Below are 21094 nucleotides of genomic sequence, written 5' to 3'. Positions count from 1 at the left end.
AAGTGTTTTGAACAGGTGACAGACGCCCAGCTAACACCTGAGACCCCAGTGAGATTTCGAGAGAAAAAGGGAATTTTATATAGGGAGACCCTGAGGAATATCTCAAAAGGGGGAGATGGGATCAGAAGTCAGCTAGTGGTACCTGAAAAGTATCGCCCCATGATCTTACAAAGGGGGCACTCTGACATGTTTGCTGCGCACTTAGGGGTGAACAAAACACAGCAGAGAATCACACAGAATTTTTACTGGCCTGAAATAGGGAAGCAGATCAAAGAGTTCTGTAAACGATGTGATGTGTGTCAAAGGCAGGGGAATAGCCGCGACAGGACCAAAGCAAAGTTGTGCCCTTTGCCTGTGATTGACACTCCGTTCAAATGCATAGGGGTGGATATTGTGGGACCTTTGCCCAAGGCCACAAAGAGGGGGAACAGGTTCATTCTCACCATTGTGGACCATGCCACGAGGTACCCTGAAGCCATACCCTTGACTAACATTGAAACTAACACAGTGGCAGATGCCTTGGTGGGGTATATGTCCAGGATGGGATTTGCCTCAGAAATAATCACAGATTTGGGCACATCGTTCACATCGAAGCTCATGAAACGCTTATGGCAAATCTGTGGAATTAAGCACAAGGAAACCACTGCCTATCACCCTGAAAGTAATGGGTTAACTGAGAAGTTCAATGGGACTCTAATGCGCATGATTAGGGCTTACTTGGCAGAGAATCCAAACAATTGGGACCAGAAGCTGCAATCCCTTTTGTTTGCTTATCGATCAGTGCCACAAGCCAGTACCGGGTTCAGTCCGTTTGAACTTTTATTTGGGAGAAGGGTGAAAGGGCCCCTTGATTTGATCAAACAAAATTGGGAGCAGATCACCCAGGATGACCCACAAGACGTTGTGACATACATAGACACCTTGATGAATGACCTAAAGAGAAACCTAGAGCTAGCAGCAGAAAACCTGCAAGCTCAGAAGGTCAGACAGAAAACATGGTATGACCACAAAGCTAGAGAGAGGCACTTTGACCCAGGGGAGGAAGTGCTTTGGCTTAGGCCCTGCAGAGAGAACAAACTGCAGCTGGGTAGCCCAGAAATAAAATACTTGGGTCACATAGTAGGGGGAGGAGTGATCAAACCCCTAGAGGCCAAGATAGAAGCCGTTCGTGATTGGCCCAGACCCAACACCAAGAAAAAAGTCAAATCATTTCTTGGGTTGGTGGGCTACTACAGAAAGTTCATCCCGAGGTTTAGCGAGATAGCGGCTCCGCTGACCGATCTGACGCGGAAGAAGACTGATGACCGCATCCCGTGGACCAGCGACTGTGAGGAGGTGTTCCAGAGGTTGAAGGAGGCCCTCATCAACTATCCAGTGCTGCATGCTCCAGACTTCGACCGGGAGTTCATCATCTACACCGATGCGTCTAACAGCGGGGTAGGAGCAGTTCTTTGCCAGGAGGATGAAAATGGTGACCAGCATCCAGTGTCCTACCTGAGTAGGAAACTCCAGAAAGGTGAGAGACATTTGGCAACCGTGGAGAAGGAGTGCCTGGCCGTAGTCTACGCGATCCAGAAGGCCAAGCCTTACATCTGGGGAAGACATTTTGTTCTGTGCACTGACCATTCACCACTGCAATGGTTAAAGACAATGAAAACCCACAATAGTAAACTTATGAGGTGGGCTTTAAACCTGCAGGACTATGACTTTGAAGTGAAGGTGGTCAGAGGGTCAGTGAACTGTGTTGCTGACGCCTTGTCAAGAAGACCCGAAGAATGAAGACGGCGAAAGAAACATGGACTATGTATATATGTTGGTGACCAAAGGTTAAATGTACTTGTTTATTAAACATGCTTGGTTTGTATCAATAAAGGTGACTTAATGTATTGTAAATGGTAAATGTTTAAATGCCTAATTGATATGTTTAACCTAGAGTGTAAGTATGGTATTGTATGTTATTGTATAACTGTTTTTGTGTGTTTTAACCAGGTTGTTTTTTGGTGAAAAGCACCTTAGCTTTCCCCCTACAAAACAACTTATAAAGAGGGGAGGTGTTACATACAGCACTGATGTTACCTGTCTGTCATGGGTTTGGAGGGAAAGTTCCATCCTATGGGGAGTGGAAGGCGGGACATCAGGAGGAGGGGCTGTACTGTATATATATGTGAAGCCTGTGAGAAGAAGCTGGAGAAGAGCTGAGAGAAGAAGCTTGAGTGGGAGTCTGTGTGTCAGACAGGGTACTACTGTGTGTCAGTCAGTACCTACCTGATAGGTTCAGGTGTCTGAATGGGTAGCCAGAACTGATAGGTTCAGGGTCTGTGCTTCAAGTTAAAAGTGTTCTGTGTGAACCAAACTGGTGTATGTATGATTGAGACTAAGCCACGTTACTGTATCTTATTCACTTGATCATTTTATTTTCCCTGTGTGTCATTTAAATAAACCTTATTCCTTTATTTGTTAAAAATCCATTCCTGGTCTGTGTGACTCCTTACAGGGAATGGTTGGTGGCAGCTTAGTGAAACTGTGGCATATCCCGGTAGGTCTGGGTTTGTCACACTAACGTTTTGCCAGTCTCTGTGGCCGGCATCTTCAGAGGACAGCACTTTGTGCTCTGGTGTAGTTGGCTTGGGAGTGGAGTATTTATGGCTGTGAGATGGGCTTTTGTCTTTTTCTGTAGATGGGTGATTAGTGTGTCTTGTTGTGGGTGTATTGTTGTGATGAGGAGGAGAGATTATCTGTCACTGTGACTGATGGGTGTCATTAGCTGGTCTTTTGTGTGCAGTGATCCCTGGTCCTTGTGGCTGGGTAGAGTTCATTGACCTTTTGCACGCTGTATTTTTCAGAGTTGGGAGCCAAGTTTTGTTGAGTTTCAAACTTTCCTCTTTTTTGTTGAAGTTCTGGTGGTGCTTGTGGATTTCAATGGCTTCCCTGTGCAGTTTGACGTAATGATTGCTGGTATTGTCCAGTATTTAGGTATTTTGAAATAGAATTTCATGTCCAATTTGTTTTAGGGCATTTTCAGCTACTGCAGATTTTTCTGGTTCTTTTAGCAGACCTTCAACAAAAAAGAGGAAAGTTTGAAACACAACAAAACTTGGCTCTCAGCTCTGAAAAATACATTGTGCAAAAGGTCAATGAGCTCTACCCAGCCACAAGGACCAGGGATAACTACACACAAAAGACCAGCTAATGACACCTATCAACCACAGTGACAGATAATCTCTCCTTCTTATCACAACAATACACCCACAACAAGACACACTAATCACCCATCTACAGAAAAAGACAAAAGCCCATCTCACAGCCATAAATACTCCACTCCCAAGCCAACTACACCAGAGCACAGAGTGCTGTCCTCTGAAGATGCCGGCCACAGAGACTGGCAAAACATTAGGAAGAACAACCTTCAGAACACAGCCAAAGAGCCCGAAAAACCCACAACAACTATTTAGTAGGTCTTTAGTGAGGATAAATAAAAGGATATGTGTAAACAGTGTCATGTTTTTCCTTCTGCACTACTAATAATACAGCTGGAAAGGGAAGATGGTAACTTACCAGTCTCACAATGATGTTTTAGTTCAGTGGTTTAATCATCTGGATTGCAGAACCAGAGGTTGGTAGTTCAATTCCCCATTGTCCCTCCTTGACAAGGACTGGATTTGTTGTTCCATAGGATCCCTTCCAGCTCTGCAGTTCTCATTATTATTATTATTACTATTATTCATAGGCTTAGAGAGGAAGGCTATGAAGCCATGGAGCTCTTCCTCCCAGATCTCCTGGTGGGAATGTAAACAGAGGAAGAAAAGAGTAAGGCAAATGCCATATGCAGGTTGTATCTAAGTTTCTTACCATGTTGACTGGCTTGCTTGTATTAACAGTGTCAAACAGCAGCAGTTTCCAAAAGAGTGAATAAATTATTGCCAGGTGATTGGCCTTTCCCTGTATTTTGGCATCTGTGGAGTCTACTGTGAGGAACTGTTTTGATGCACAGGAAACAGAGCTTTTAAATTAGGCCACAAAGCAGGAATAGGCAACATGCATTCTGTGGCCTCTACAAGGCTCCCAAGGGCTCCGAATACAGCCCCTTAGTCCTCCCCACTGCCCCACAAAAAGTTGAAATGTGTGTGTGTGTGTGTGTGTGTGTGTGTGTGTGTGTGTGTGTGTGTGTACACACACACACAATATTTAAAAAATGTAGCTCAGAAAGTCCCTTTGTGTCCTCTGGGGGCATGGGGCAGCTTTGTCATATATTTAAGGACCCATGTATCCTTAGTGCCTCCTCCCACACCAACATTTTAAACACTGCAAAACTCAAGTGTTCTGAGTGGTGGAGGGGAGCCTTTGACAGTAAAAGCAAAATCCTACCCATATTTGGTAATTTAAAAACGTGAGGTCAGAGTGGTGGAAGTGTGTACAGCTCCCTACTCCATAGTCCATGGTAGGTGTGGTCTCTGCACCTCTGGAAACTGCCCACACTTGCCATAAAGGAGTATTGGACATATTTGTTCCACTTAGCCATTGGTATGGATGCCAAGTCATTAAAGGGTCACCTAGGCCATTGCAGTTATATTTGGTTTCAGGATATTGCTGTTATTTGTAATAATAATTATATGCTGTCAGGTCAGTTGTGACTTACCCTTTCCCGATTTTCTAGATGTAGAGTACTGTATTCGGACATGGTTTACTGTTCCCTTCTTCTAATGATATCCTGGGGCTGTGGAGTTTGCCCAGGACCACACAGGCTGGTTCTTATCCTGAAAGGCACAGTGGGGAATCAAGCTCCCAGTCTCAGCCTAACTCACTGAGCCAGCGCATTACTCGTATAACTTCTAAATTTATCCTTTCAACTCTCTCTATATATGGATTCATGCATTCTCAGAATGTATACAGTATATTAAAGGAGAATAGGCAAGTGCTTCAGAGGGAATACTTATTTTAGAGAAAATGGCACATCTGGAAACTGAAGAATTATAAGGAAAGATTCTTGTATTGTGCTGCCTGATGAAAAGTGTCCTGCCTTATATCTCTTGAATATTTTTATGCTAGGGAGTAATAGATAGTCTTTTAGCTGAGAATGATTGCTAAAAAGAAACTGTTGAATTAACAGTTTCCAAAATAGTCTGTTAAACATTTGCACCTGGTAAAGCTATTCCATTCAGTGGTTTCTATGAGTCAGGCTATATTATCAAGGCATTATGCTCTTGTAAGTTTTTTGTTTGTTTGTTTGTTTTGATGCATCATCAAATTTTACTATGTAGTGAAAAGATTTTCCCAACTGTAAAGCAATACAAAACAAAATGGATCAATCTTGCATTATATGTGTTTTACAATTACAATACAGTGGTGCCTTGACTTACAAACTTAATCCGTATTGGAACGGTGGCCGTGAGTCAAAATGTTCGTAAGTCAAAGCACCATTTCCCATAAGAATGCATTGAAAACCGATTAATCCATTCCGGCTGAAGAAAAAAATACCAAAAGAAGAGAAAGAAAATAAACAGAGCAAGTCCCACACTGGTACTGCAAAACAAAAAACAAACAAATCCAGAAATAAACATTGGAGCAAGTCCCACGCTGGGACTGGAAAAATAAACCCACCAAAAAACAAAACAACACAGAAATATAACCCCCCCAGCCCAAACCTACCCTCCGAAGACCCTCCTTCGGTGGCCCTTACTCACAAGTAGACCGCGCTTTCTGCATTGCCTACTCACGAGTAGCCCCGCGCCTTCCACGGCACTTACTCATGAGTTGGCCTCCACGGCATGTCTGTGGCGCTTACTCATGAGTAGACCCACGCCTCTCCTTCCTCCTCCTGCTCGGCAGAAGTAAAAAAGTTCCCTGACCCCCTGCTCTAGCCATTGGGGCGAAAGAGCTACAAAGAAGCAGCCGCTTTTCCACCAACGGTTTGAATTTCCTGCCTTTTCCCCCTGCCTTTTTTGTTCTTAAGTCAAAGCTCCAGCCGCAAATCAAAGCAAAATTTTGCGGCCGGAGCTGTTCATAAGTCAATTGTTCATAGGTCAGGGCACTGTGATGTGAAAAAAAAAAAACAAATAGAAGGAAAGTTCTGTTTAACTTTCTGTAGTTTTTCACATTTATGCAGTGAAGATTTTTTTCTTATAAGCAATTTGATTTCCAAATTTCCTCTCAGATTCACTGCAGTTGGCAAGGTTAATGTTGCTTGGACAGTTTTGTTCCTGTCCTCCATATGTCCAAATATTTGGCTTTATTTGAAGTTGAACCTTAAGCATGAAGAATGTCTTTACATTGTGATTGTTTCTCTTTTACAGCTATAACATTCTTGTAGACTGTATATCATTCATCTATTCCCTTAGCATCTTCCACAGATTGAGGCTGGTTCTGTGGTGCACTGTTCCCTGCATCAAAGCAATCATCTTGTGTGCCTGTCCACCTCCTAATAGCAATAATAACAACTAGGTAGTGGAGGGACTGCAGCTCTTCTCAGGACATGCCATTTCCATATGGATGTCCGAGTTAGAATGGGGCACTGAACTGCTGTATAAGCTCAGTGATTTAGGTCTCTGGCTGTGGAGCCAGAGGTTGGGAGTTCGATTCCTCTCTGTGCCTCCCTAACAGGGGCTGGACTGGATGATCCACAGGATCCCTTCCAGCTCTGCAGTTCTAAGATTTTATTATTATTATTAAATAGAAATAATGGTGACAGACTCCCTTATGTGAACCTGATGCTATGTGCATAGAAACTGTATAATAGGACCAGGGCAGTGCTTGTGACATTTTTGCTTAAATCTTCATAGCTAGGCTGAGAGATTTCAGCTTACTCAGGTCCACCTGTGAAGTTTTATCACTGAGGCCCTGATTACATGTAATTTACCACCTGGATGCCAAACCCTGCAGAGTAAAATGATTGCCTCAGGCAACATATGCTCTTGCTTCTGAATGTCTTGGATTTTCCTGCCTAACGGAAATAACAGTTGTTTATGCCACACAAGATTCTTTATGCCATGAATCCGGCCTGCTGCTTCAAGATGTGAGGGGTGGTACTGTCCTATCTGCGATGCCGAAAAAAAGGTTTAACCACTTGTCCAGTTCACTTTTGTATAGTACGTGAACTGGGGTGAGGAACCATCTTGTCTTTTGCCTCAAGCAGCAAAATATTCGGCTGCATCCGCAAACAACAGTTTTCAGTGAAGTAAAGCAACTTATCATGAGAAGCGCCAGGAGGAATGATGCATTCCACCCAATCACTATTAACTCCCTCAAAAGCAGCCCTGTCAGAGCCTGAAACAGGAGAGGGGAGTAACTATGGTAGGGACATTGAATCCTACATAAGTCCCATTCCTGGCAGGTTCCTGGATGTCAATCAGATCTTTGCATTCAGCCTAGACAAGTGAAGAAACACTTGTAAATTCGTTCAGCCAAAGCAGTGAATATGCTTAGAAACTTCTCTTTGGAGTTCTATGTAGAATGTGTAATTGATAGCCAGGATGTTGGGGTGTGTGTGTGAAACTTGCATGTGTCTCTATGATGCCACCATAGTTGTACCTCTTTGCTTTATTGGGCAAAGTGAGTACAGAATCTTTGTAAGATTTATAAGGAAGCCACATTTCTCATTAAACTTACTCAGCTCAATTCTATTATTGTTGAGGTGTCCTAGATCAGCTCCAAAGGCCACCACAATACAGCTCCAAATAACAGGAAGGGAGAGAAAATGGATAAAATATGGAGAAACATTTATTGCTGCCCAGGGAATCAGAGTTGCAAATTATCAAATGATTTATATGGGGTAAAATCCAAACTCCCCTCAACAGCCTGCCAGAGGATAAGAAAGTACTGGCCTTAACTTTCGCAAAAGAGGCCATGGCCTTGCCAACATAAGAAATGCATGCCACCCGCCATGCTACCAATTGTGCCACAGAAACATGGCTGCAGCAATAGCACATAGGCATTCTGCTTGTCTGAGGTCAGTGGGTATTTCCGATGGCTCAAGATCACACATTAAGGACTTACTGTTTGACACTGAGGGCCTCTTTAAGCATAAGACTGATGACATAATGGACAGTCTGTACAAGAAAAGAAATATGGCTAAGCACAGGGGCTTTTCTTCACAATCTCATCAAAGATCTTAACTAGCCCTACTAGAGATGCCCTTACCTGTCATCCACCAGGTTTTCTTTTGTCTTTGTTCCAGACAGAATAGACAGAAGTCTCCATCTGCAACCTCTTTCCCTTACTTCAGGTAATCTGCTCAGAAATCCAAATACTGTACAGGTCCACCAATCTTACAAAACATCCTGATAATGAATACAAACAACAGCTTTGACTTCCCACATGCCAAGATCCGCAACTCTTCAATCTTCTGTCATCACAGTGTCACTTTATTTGTACTATACTTCAACACCTGGTCCACCATCACGAATGACAAGAGGGTCTTGAACATAGTTGAACATGCTTCTCCAGAAAGATGCCGTACATAGGGTCCCTCTTAAGTCCCAGGATAATAGCTACTACTCCTGTTACTTTATTGTCCCCAAAATGAACAGGGGCATATGACTAATCTTATACTTGAGGAATGTGAACTCATACATAAACACCAAGAAGTTTAGGTTGGTGACATTAGAGGCAATCTTGTCACTTCTCAAAAAAGTAGACTGGTGTGCTGTGATAGGAAAGGACACATTTCTATATTACCATCAGCATTTCCTGCATTTTGCCATGGACAACATTTTCTATGAATTCACAGTACTGTATTCCTCTTTGGACTATCAACAGGACCCAAAGTCTTTACAAACTGTACGGCAGCAGTCACTGTATACCTCAGAGTTTGGGGCATAACCGCATTTCCATAGATAGGTGACTGGTTAATTGTAAATTTGAAGAGCCAGGTGGAAAAAGGTGTAGCCTTTCCCCTATGCCTCTTGTCAGATCTCACTCTCTGTGTCATTTTTAAAAAGTCACATTTGACACCAGATAAGGATGTACAATATATAGGAGCTGTACTAAATTACACAAAAGCAAGAGTTTACCCACCACCTTCAGACAGGATAAACAAGATGCTAGAGCTGACAAGCAAATTCAGACTGAATCCATCAGTTGTAACACATATGACTAAAAAACTTCTCAGTCTCATGGCATTGATGATATCTGTGGTTTCGCATGCCTGCTTGGAAATGCAGTCTCTCCAAGCTGGGTATCTGGATTCCACTGAGATCATGAAAGAAAGCAGCAAAAAGACACTAGTTGTCATTGAGGAAATGGCAGAACAGCTCTTGTGGTGGACAAACCTTTCCAATCTATCTATTGGAAGACTTTCAGACAACTCTGAAAGTTGTCACATCCAGATTACTGTACAACAGATGCTGGTTTGACAGGCTGGGTAGTGCATCACTCAGGTTGACAAATCTATGCACATTAGTTTGAGAGCGAAAGACAGTTGCAGATAAACAAGCTGGAGATGGTAATGTTGATAAAAGCTTCCCTGACATTTGAAAAATTAATCAGGGGCAATGCAGTACAGGTGGCCAATATGTATTCTATAAACAAGCAGAGAGGAACACATTTGACGCCCCCTTTTGTACTTAGTGGTTCAGTTGTGGGAATGGTGTCTACAGAGACACATCTACTCATTCTGCTATTCACATCATGGGGAAAGAAAACCATGAGGCCGATCTTCTTAGCAGACAGAAAACCCTGATTCATGAATGGGCATTATCTCCTAATGTGCTTGGCACCATTTGCCTTTGCTGGGGTTGTCCAGAGCTGGACCTGTTTGCATCCTGACTCAACAGAAAATGCACAAAGTGCTTTTCATGGACAGATTGCAGAAATAACTCACTGGGGGATACTTTTACAGACTGCTGAATATGGAAGACCTCTTACTTCTTCCTTCCCATACCTCTAGTAAAGTTGTATCAAGACAAGGGCAGTAGCTCTCATAATAGCAGCAGCAGCAGCTTTGGTTTTTGACTCTCAGACAAATGACAGTGGACATGTATCCCCTACCACTGATCCCAGGCCTGATCATACAGGACAACAGCACAATTTGTCATCCAAACAGCCCATCTGAAACTAACAGTGTGGAAAATTCACTACAGTTAAATAGAATTCTGCTCCAAGCAATGAAACCAACCATGAGGTGTAATTACAAATACAAGTGGAGAAAATACACAGACTTTGCAAATCTATGCAGCAATTCTACTTTCCACCTAAACGCCACACTGTTCCCCGTTTCTTGTTATACCTTAAGGAGAAGGGATTAATTCTCTAATCTATAAAGGTATAGCTGTCAGCAGTTGTAGCATGTCAAGTGCCGGGGTCTCTAGCTTTGCACCTATTGATAGTGAGAGGAGCCCTGACAGCTTAAGGATTGCTTCTTGGTCCATTCCCAAGATGGCTTGAGCCGCTCATGCCACTGGATGAAGCCGCCTGGATCCCTTGGGAGAGGCTAGGAGGCTTGAGAACCAGCAGTGGGCTCTCCACTGGCAGAAGCAGCATTTAGGGGAAGCGGTCTCACTGGAGAAGTCCCTCAGAAAGCTTCCTTCCTGGTCCTGAGAAGGTTAGCCTCCTGCTCTTCTCCACTCTCCACCCTGCTACATGGGAGATGGCAGCCAGGTCCGTGTGGAATTTGTCTGAGCCACATAGGAAGATGACCATACCTACAGACAGGTTGGCAGCTGCCGGTGGGGGTACTATGGAGGAGTGGCTGGGGAGGGAGCCTTTTCCACCCACCTCCACGGACAGTAGACAGTGTGTATACAACACCCTTACTGCAGAACCCCATGCGTGCCCCACCTGAGGGGGGGGGGGTCCTTGACCTGGTAGAGGAGGCAGAGCTCCTCTCTGTGAGTTACTATCCAGGGCACTGTCCCAAAGACTGAAGGAGGGAAACCAACTCTCTGGCTCAGTGTGCTATTGGTTTTACATTAATAGCCCTATTGACCCTTTAAAAGTCCTGTTGCTCAATACAGGAGCCTTTTCTGCAAGTGCTCTCAGTATTGCCATAGAAGGGGGCATGGTGGCCACTCACATAGAAGTTTTTCAACAACATTATAAAATATGTGTATATTATATTTTTTTTTAAAAATCTAATTAGTATGTTTTAAATTGTGGTTTTAAAATATTTTTGTAAATTAAGGAAGGTGAGAGAAAAACAAACAATTAGACTACCTAGGGGATATTTTAAGGACATAGACAATTCTTTATGTTTGTACATGTAAATGTCACCGATTAAACTTCGTTCTGTATGGTGCAGTCAGGGCTCACAACATAACTTCGGTGTGTGTGCGTGTGTGTTAGAGTTGAAATGGGGTATCGGTTTCTTCTCTTAATGATGTTTGATGTGAACATAGCTATGGAATGATGCCAAAAGTGACATGCCTCCATGTCTAGTGAGCTAGACAGTTCCAGGAAGCCCCTGGAAGAAAGGAATGCGAAACCCCTTCTAAGTATTCTCTAACTAGAAAAAACCCTGAAAAGCGTTGCCGTAAGTCAGAATTGACTTGACGGAACATCATCGTCATCCTTCTCTAGCATCTTTCTCTAGAAACTGGGATTGTAGTTCTTCTGCAACATGAATTCAGAGCCACATTTTGAGGGGAGGGACAGATTATATATGTAGCACTTTCCTGCACTGTATTTTTTTTAAACAACCTTAAGGCTCATCAGATAAATGTTGTTTTCCATTAACAGTGAGGTCAGTCTGAGAGGGAAAGGAAAGGTGGATTCTTTCCTGTTACTAAGAATTCTTAAGATGTCTGCAGCTAAAGTGCAGTATTTCTTTTCCTCCAAAGACATGCAATTCTAACATGGGCATTTTGCGTTCCTGACGAAAGAACGCCTTGCCATCATAACCTTCTTAGGTTTTTTCCCTTCACTTAACTTTGGTTTTCATAGTAGAAAACAGTAGGGATTGTACCTCTGAATTTTTTCAGTAAAGAAAGAATTTTGACCTTGAAACCCTTTTTAGGGCCTTTTGTTGCAGAAAACAGAGAAGCCTTTTAATGGTGTGCAAAAGCAGTATTTAAAGGGCTAATTTACAATACAGTCAAAAGCAATGCATTTGTTGAGGTTGCAGGAGGCAGAGCAGGATGGCCAGCTGAGGTTTTATGAACTCTCCCCCACCCACGAGATTGGCAAATGAGGCAAAATGTGTCATTCATAAACCTGTTCAATAAATAAGTAAAATAGCATAGCTCCTTAAATGCTAGCGATTTTTTTTTCAAGTGAATTCCAAAATGTGATTGATTGGTTGGTTGATTCCCTGTTTTCTAGAGAAGGAACTTCATTTATCAAAATATATATACACTAGAGCAGCCGTTCTCATTGGGGCATATGACTACCTGGGGCATATTTGTAGGGGGACGCAGAATGAAAAATGTGAGAAGCTTCTGAAAGATATCTATTTGTGTTGTATCCTTGTTTGACGTGGGCCTGGAACCAGAAAAGAGCTCCTAAAAGGGCCAAACAAAAAGGTTGAGAATGGCTGCACTAGAGCTCATAAGAACCTAATAAAAGCATGCTGGATCTAATCAGGGGACTGTTTATTCCAGCTTCCTATTTCCCAAAGTGCCCAGCCAGATGGCATGGGGAAATGCACATGGAGAACAAGAGGGCATAGTCCTTTCTTCTTGTTGTTCCCCAGTGATTGATACATTCAGAGATACATTGTCTCCCGTTCTTGAGATAATATATTGTCATCATGAATTTTAGAATTTTATCCCCCATTAATTTGTCTAACCCCATTTTAAATTCACCTAAGGATTAAAATAGAAATGTGAATTCCCTGCATGTAACACATTGGATGAAATCCTATTGCTTAGCATAATAAGTTACACAAAAGTAGACCCATGAATCAATGGGGATTTGGTAAATCAAGTCCTCTCTAAGGTCCATAGATACAAATAGACCTACTGTATTTGTAACTTACTTTAGCATACTAAGTCCCAATTATAATTGTCCTTTGAATTGATGGAACTTGTGGAGAAGTTGACTTACCAAATCCTTGCAGATTCAACGGGTCTACTCTAGTATGATTTCCAGTGTTAAGCAACAGGATTCTGTGTATCCTGCCCGACAACTCAGTTAAAAATGTCTGGGCACTCCAGCTTGCAAATAAAGCCATTTCTGTTACCTTCTAGTGATCTGTTTCAGGAAAGTATTTGTTGGGATGCCAAAGAGGGCATTGGGTGGAAATGCTGCGCTTTGACAATCAGACATCTTTCACCATTTAAGTTATAATGGTTCAAATATTGTAGTAACTGGGTTATCTGATTTGACTCCAATTTGTTAGCTATTTGCACATCAGGATGGAAGAGATCTCACCAGCATTAGCGTCATTGCACAGTTATAGGTTCCATAGTATGCACCCTCTTCATTCCACGCACATCTGCCTCAAATATGTCCCTTTATTGCTCACCTTTCCTCTAAGTTGAACAGACCAAAATGTTGCAACCTTGCCTCTAGAGCTGTCGATGCACCCTGGGAATTTTAGATGCCCCTTTCTCTACTTTTTCTACCTCTGTTCTATCTTTTGAAACACACTTTATTCTTTTAAAGGTGCTTAATTATCTTTTGTGAGAGCCACTATGGCTTACTATTTAGAGTCTCAGACTAGGATTTGGAAGACTTGAGTTCAAATTCCTACTCAGCCAGGGACATTCACTTGGGGGCAGTAGTGTCAAAACATTCCTTGAGCATATCCCATACCTTAAAAACCTGATTATCGTTGCCATGAGTGGGGAGTGACTTGATGGTGCATAACAATAAAGACCCCTTATCAACATTTCCTCTAAGCTGCATGCACATGTGTGTGCAGAGCTCCATCAGGGCTGCGCATTCATAACCAGTGTTGATGCCCATTTGGTTCCAGTTTCAGATTTATTTATTTATTTATTTATTTAATTTATATGCCGCCCACACTACCCAAAGGTCTCTGGGCGGCTTACAGCATTTAAAATACAATAAAGTTATGTAGCAATTAAAATACAATTAAAATATATATAAAATTGCCATCGGACCCACAGCTAATATTATTTCAGTTAAAAGCCTTCTGGAACAGGAAGGTTTTGACCTGGCGCCGAAATGTCATCAGTGTCGGCGCCAGACGAATCTCAGTCGGGAGGGCATTCCATAGTCTGGGGGCAGCTGCCGAAAAGGCCCTTTGTCTACAAGCCGTCCCTCTTACCTCCTTGAGGGACGGCTCTTTCAAAAGGGCCCCCTGGCTAGATCTTAACTGCCGGGTAGGCTCATATGGAAGGAGGCGGTCCTTCAGGTATCCAGGGCCCAAGCCGTTTAGGGCTTTATATGTCAAAACAAGCACTTTGAATTGGGCCCGGGCAGCAACTGGTAGCCAATGTAACTTGTACAGAATCGGCTTGATATGTTCCCTGGCGGCCACACCACTCACCAGCCGCGCCGCTCGATTCTGGGCCAGCTGCAGTCGCCGGACCGTCTTCAAAGGCAGCCCCACATAAAGCGCATTGCAGTAACCTATACGGGCCGTAGCTGGTATAGTTTCCGCAGCTGGAGGAAGGCGCCCCTGGCCACCGAGTCCACCTGGGCTTCCAGTGTTAGACTGGGGTCCAGGAGCACCCCCAAGCTGCGGACCCTGTCCCTTAGGGGGAGTGTAACCCCATTCAGGGCAGGGAGATGGCCCTCCAGCCTGTCTGGCGAAGCACCCACTAACAGCACTTCCGTCTTGTCTGGATTGAGTTTCAATTTATTGACCCTCATCCAGTCCATTATCAGGTCCAGACACGAGTTCAGCACAGAAACCGCCTCACCTGGATTGGTGGAAAATGAGAGGTAGAGCTGAGTGTCGTCAGCATATTGCTGACTCCTCAGCCCAAACCTCCTGATGACCTCTCCCAGCGGTTTCATGTAGATGTTAAAAAGCATGGGGGACAGTATCGAGCCCTGAGGAACCCCATGACATGAATGCCATGGGGCAGAGCAACTGTCCCCCAGCACCACCCTCTGGACACGGTCAGCCAGGAAGGAGCGGAACCACCGTAAAACAGTGCCCCCAACTCCCAACCCAGCCAGCCTATCCAGAAGGACACCATGGTCGATGGTGTCGAAAGCCGCTGAGAGGTCCAGGAGTATCAACAGGGTCACACTCCCCCTGTCTCTCTCCCGGCAAAGGTCATCATACAGGGCAACCAAGGCAGTCTCTGTACCAAAACCCGGCCTGAAACCCGATTGAAATGGATCTAGAAAATCAGTTTCATCCAGCAGCGCCTGGAGTTGCCCAGCCACAACCCGCTCCAACACTTTGCCCAAATAAGGGAGGTTCGCTACTGGTCGGTAGTTAGCCACCAGCCTTGGGTCCAGGTTTGGCTTTTTAAGGAGTGGTCGAATTACCGCCTCTTTCAAGATGAAACACCATAGAAAGTTTCCCACGCAGCAGGGCTGAAAATTAGAGGAAACCTTGCCCTTTATTCCCAATTAATGGTTGAAATTCTGTTTGTAGTGTAAGTCAAGTCATGCCTTTCAGTCTGTTCCTCCCTAGTAAACAAAGTAGCCCTTCCACGATTCTTGGGGGGGGGTGTGCATGTGTGCACACACAGTAAGCCAGTGTGCAGTGTGCTCACTGAGAATTGCAGCAGGACTGCTTTGATTACCAGGGAGGAATGGATTGAAAGTTATGACTTAATTCACACTACAAACAGGATTTTGTCCTTTATATCATTATTGATGCTTCCTACATCTTCTTGTTCTGCTACAAGTTCAGTGAAATGTGCTTGAACTGTGTTGAATTCCCTAAGAAACTCTGCCGCCACCATGGTGAGTTATAAGGAAAGAACCAGAATCTAGAAATGTTACTTTGAACTGTGGTCCGAAAAAGTAATGGCCACAATCATAATGCAAAAAAATTGTGTGAATAAGGGAAATTATGCATACAGTTTTCTTACCATCCTTCACATAGCAGTTACATAGTTTGGGGTTTGCAGTGCACAAACGCAGTAGGATTCTGGGCAGTGTTTCCAAGCTCTGGAATGGACACTGTGCAACTCTGTAAAATCAAATATATGTCAGGACTGTAGTAAAATAAGCCATCGTGGTGATTAGCTTTATAGTGTCCTGAATCTTTCTGGGCAATTTTTGCTGGTTTTCCCATCATGACGGGAGCATAGACAGAAATCTTTTTAGAGGTCTAATTAGGATTGCTATGTTAGATTTACAGATGTAGGATATGTATAGGAATCTGTGTGCTCACATGGTCTTCCTTAAGGTTATGGTTACCAGTGGCATTCCTGAAAGCATTGTTACAGCTACTCTTTTATTTCAGTTGTGCTTGTATCAAGAACACCATACAAACTCAGCTGGAAAGGAATAATGTGTTTGTAGTGTTGGTGACCACCTGCTTAGATGGTTTTAAGAAAGGATTTGAAAAACTTAAGCTGGGTATTTGTGTCACTGTCATTGCTGAACTGAAGCTTCATATTCAGAAACCCTATACCTATGATTATGAGACACTGGGGACAAATGATCAGGAATTACCATTGTTTTATGACCTGTGTGCAAAATATCTGGAGGTACCAACATGACTGCTGGACACAGAAGACTATACTAGATGGATTTTGTTTTTATGGAACAAGGAGATGCTTACCTTCTGGGTGATATAAACTATACATAAGTAGGACTGATTTGATTGTAATCAAAGTGGACTTGATTTAAATAATTATTTATATTTAAAAATCTGATTTTTTTGACAATGTAAATAAAATTGATTTTTAAAATGTAAATTATTTTTTAATTTAAATTAAAAATATAAATTATGATTTAAATCAATTTGAGTTTTTAAAAAAATCATTCATTTTTATTCACCTTGATTGTAATCATGTTTCTAAACTGGAGAGCAGTGACAGGAGTCCGCACAGGAATACGAGAGCAAAGGATTAGTTGCTTCATGCATAAATAAATAAATAGCAGATAATGAGTTCAGCCCCTTGGCTGGAAAATGAATCACATGTGTTGTGATAAAGCCTTTTGCTTATCATGATCTGATCTCAAATGTATCTGTGCTGGCCTTCTTCTGACATACTGTACTTTACAACTGAACTCACGTTGCTTTTCATTTTAATTCCCTGTTTCTTGACCTGTATGCCTCTCCTGCTTCACATACGGAACTGAACCTTTTCTACAATAGATTGCAGCTCCTACTCTTTTCTTGTATACCCCAAAATTAGATTGACCTGTATTCCACAGGACCCATTAAGGGGGGGGCGGGGAACACACCCTGTGTTACTTTCTATTAGATCATGCAGACAGCATGTCCAAAAAGAGCAGGTATCTTAAATTCAAGTTATATATGCTCCAAATTTTCTGCACATCTTTTATTACCTTTGGGGCTAAACGGAGCTGATCAATGCCCTAAATCATGGCAGGATGTGTTAATGAAGTAATAACGTTACCCTTAGTTTTTATGGCTATTAGGAATTTAGAATGGGGAACTTCTAAATCGAGCATTAGAACATTTTATCGACAAAGAAAGCTTTTAGGTAAGTAACTCACAAACATCTCATTTGTTTTATGTACCCTGATCTCTTGGGAATTCTCACCCACATCTTACTGACTTTCAGGAAGTTGCAGGGGGCAGCAATTATAAACATTTAACTTCTTTTCATACAGATGACAAAGAAGGAGGTGAGAAATGTTTTCAACTACTCATTTCTTGTATATACAGGGGAGAGGTAGTCCCTACCACATCCATTTTTTCTTATCTTGAGGAATGGAATAAGACCATTAACTTCCAAGGCATGGTAGTAATTAACTTTAAAAACATTCTTTATTTTCACTGGCCAATCAAAGAATAAAAACATTGCCTACCTTTATGTTTCAGTGCACTGTATAATATGATTCCTGTCAAGTAGAGCTAGAGAGACAGCAGGTCTCTGTACAATAGCCAGAAACAAAATCCTCTGAAAGGCTACCAGATGACTATACAGATTGTGCATATCTGGGCTGTCATTTTCTAAGCAGTTTCATAAATGCAGGTACTGTATTCAAGTCATGATAGCTCAAGAAAGCACTGAAATTCACAACAGCTTGGATGTAAGATTCAAAGAGAAAGCTTCTCTGTCCCTCACCATTTCTCCACTCCAAAGCAAAAAATGTATTGTTCACCCATCTGCACACAGATACTTTGTATTGCTTTCATGCAGATATATTGAATATTTCCAAATCAAGGAAAAACTAATTTGATGTCTTAGTCACAAGATGGAGCTAGGCAGTACTGTCCCATGTACTGGTGTTAGTAAATAAACAGTTCCACTCTTTATCTATGGCCTTACTATGGGAGTCCATGTTTCCATCTTTCCTCTAGTGCTGGTTTACAGTTGTATAAAACTGCTGGTGTAGTTTGTTCTGAGATTCAGGATGCAGTGTCATGAGTAATATGCTGATGACAACTTATCTCTTCTGTCCATTAGAGAATGGGCTGAGATAGGAGTTCCTGATGTATCAGGGCAGTGATGGCTTAGATGTGGGTAGCCACATGAATAATAATTATGAGTAGTCTCATTGATTCTACCTTATGGCAGCCCTTCTCAAGTTGTTCTAGATATAGACTACCCAGAACTGGTTTATGCAGCTTGCCCAAGATGACACAGCCTGGCTTTTCTCCTGTGAGGTGTAATGGGGAAAATTGAGAATTAATTCAGAGAAGACAAGAATGCTTCTTTTCATGGTTTCTGTGAATGCACAAGAATGGGTTAAATCTGCACCTACGCAGAGGTCCTCAGAACTTTCTCGAGCTTTCAGTCATGCATTCACTAGGACGATCCCCCTAGTATACATGCTCTGTCCATCTGGTATAGTCCCTCGGTTCCTTTTTGCTGCTGCTGAGGTTAAGCCTCTCAATGTTGGAGCTGTGTTTGTGAATTTTTTGCCTCTGTTGAGGCTGTTTTCTTCCTTTGCTAGTGAGTAGAGGTACGACATTTGTTGGAAACAGTAATCCAGATAACCACCCCTTCTTCCAAGTACTTTTCCCCCCTCCTGTTTTCCCACCATTTTGTGGCCTCTACGGGCTCTTTCAAATGGTGTGCCTCCTGTTCTAATAAAGTTCCTCTCTCGGATGGTCACTACGTATGCCTGTTCTGTTTGTGGCAAGAACATAAGACTCAATCTTGTCAGGAGTGCAAAAATCTTACCAAGACTGCACTTAAACTCAGGCAACAGTGCTCAAGATCTTTCCTTTGGGATGTTCCTTTAAACCAACTGATATCGCAACCACTCCCAATATGGAGTTTACTTCCACCCCAGTCCCTAGGAAGATGCCAACCAGCTTGTTCCTCAGCATGCAACCCTGATGGAGGTCCACTCACCCTCCAGCTGGCTTTGTCCTGATCCAAGTTATCCAGTAAATAGAAATCCCCAACATTAGTACTACAGATGAGCTTCGATGGCTCGTCTAAAGAGATGCCTCACCTAAATGAAAAGGAAGTTTCTGAACCTTCGGGTCCTCGGAACTGAAAACAAAACAACCATCTAAAACTCCTGCTGAAGCACTGAGGCTACCATCACCCATACTAAAGAAAACAATGCTTTAGAGAGGCAGTATGTCTCAACTCAACATTGGAACCAGATATCAAGGCCACACCATTCTCTGGCCACACGCAGTCACACATATTTAGTCAGTCTCCTGACTGGGGCCATACCTCTGCTGATGCCTTTGCAAGTCCTCCATCTGCCCATACTTGCTCTGAGCCTACAGGATGGGTTACAGCCATCCAATTATCAGCCTCTGCCTCTACTAGTTGTGAAGCATCGCCTCCTTGCAAGCACAGCATGAAGACTCACCACGTCTGTGGCCGCCATAGGGACCTGGAAGCCTGCTGTGTGCAGGAGATACTGAGCTGACATAAGTCAGATCCGTACCATCTCAAGGATCCTGATGGAGGCTATTCTTGGTCCCAACAAGTACCCGGGGGCCTATCTGATGCCAAGAGCACACTAATTCCTGGAAACAAAAGAGAGTTCACTATATCTATGCATACCCGTTGGACTTTTCTTCACTATCGTTCTCTCCTCCTCAGTACTGTTACCAGCCTGAGTCTTCCCTTGAATCTCGAATGGATCCAGCCCTGATATTGAAGCTAGGTAAGCCTTCATTTAAGAGACAACCACAGCAAGCAACATGCACCAAGGCTGTACTCTCCCAGGTCAGATCCTCCTGTATGTAACTCCTGAATTCTTTGTTCTAAACATAATTATGGAATCAATAGAACCAATGAAAAAATATTTAGCCATTCATATCTTATAGCTGCAAGAATTCCCTTTGCTAAACATTGGAAAGACCCCAAGAATCCAGCTCAAGATGAGTTAATAGCAAAAATTCTGGATACGGCAGAAATGGATAAATTATCAGAATGGTTATACTCGACAAGAAAGATGAACCATGACGATTGTTGGCATAAATTTTATGACTGGCTCAGAAACAGAATGTAAATTAATACTTGATAATTGAAAGCTTATGACTGATTTAGAAATATAATATGTATCATAACTAAGCAATACCGGGAACTTATGTATCTTTGAAATGTAACAGATAAGAATTAGTATTTTAAAATGATCATGTTGATTTGCACCCTCTGTTTATCCCATGTCCCCTTGTCCCCTATGCCCACACCTAACCCATTAAAAAAAGATCCTCCACATAGCATGTCATGACCACATACAGAGGTCCACGCTCTGCCCCCTTGGAGACCGAGGCTCTTCTTCCTCCTAGACAAGCTACATCAAGACCGGCCAACATAGCACCTTCTGCACCAAAACCAAAAACACCTGCCTTGATCCCCTACTTCAGGACCCTCCTCTCACCTTGAGACCACCCACCACCAATTTGATATCAACAGTTCTTTGTCTGATGACTCAGAGGAATTGCCAACCGATCTCCCCATTCCATACTCTGATGTGGGGACAATCCTGTTTCTCCATCAGAGAATTTCACATTGTACTCCAGTCTTTGTCAGCTTAGCGCCGCGAAAATATGCAGAGTTAATTGATTGAAGACACAGACACGCTCTTCTTCTATAGCAAGACATGTGTATTATATAAAATATACAAATATACAAACTGGCCAGACAAACTGGCATAGAGGGTAGCAGCAAGTGAT

At 42.8% G+C, this 21094-nt stretch overlaps 2 protein-coding genes across 9 annotated transcripts in view; both read left to right on the top strand.

Annotated features, from left to right (window-relative positions):
- LOC144586942 (uncharacterized) overlaps positions 1-6307 on the top strand; it is a 269494-nt gene extending 263187 nt beyond the window's left edge. Inside the window, exon 3 of the mRNA XM_078386116.1 lies at positions 6291-6307. Coding sequence (XP_078242242.1) covers positions 6291-6307 — 17 coding nt within the window. The remainder of the gene's footprint in view (positions 1-6290) is intronic.
- MGLL (monoglyceride lipase) overlaps positions 1-21094 on the top strand; it is a 282792-nt gene that overhangs the window by 191817 nt on the left and 69881 nt on the right. The window lies entirely within an intron of this gene.

This window comes from Pogona vitticeps, chromosome 2, assembly GCF_051106095.1.
Source record: "Pogona vitticeps strain Pit_001003342236 chromosome 2, PviZW2.1, whole genome shotgun sequence".
In the NCBI taxonomy this organism is placed as follows: Eukaryota; Metazoa; Chordata; class Lepidosauria; order Squamata; family Agamidae; genus Pogona; species Pogona vitticeps.
Note: the sequence above shows the minus strand (reverse complement) of the source record. Positions and strands in the feature narration are given on the sequence as shown.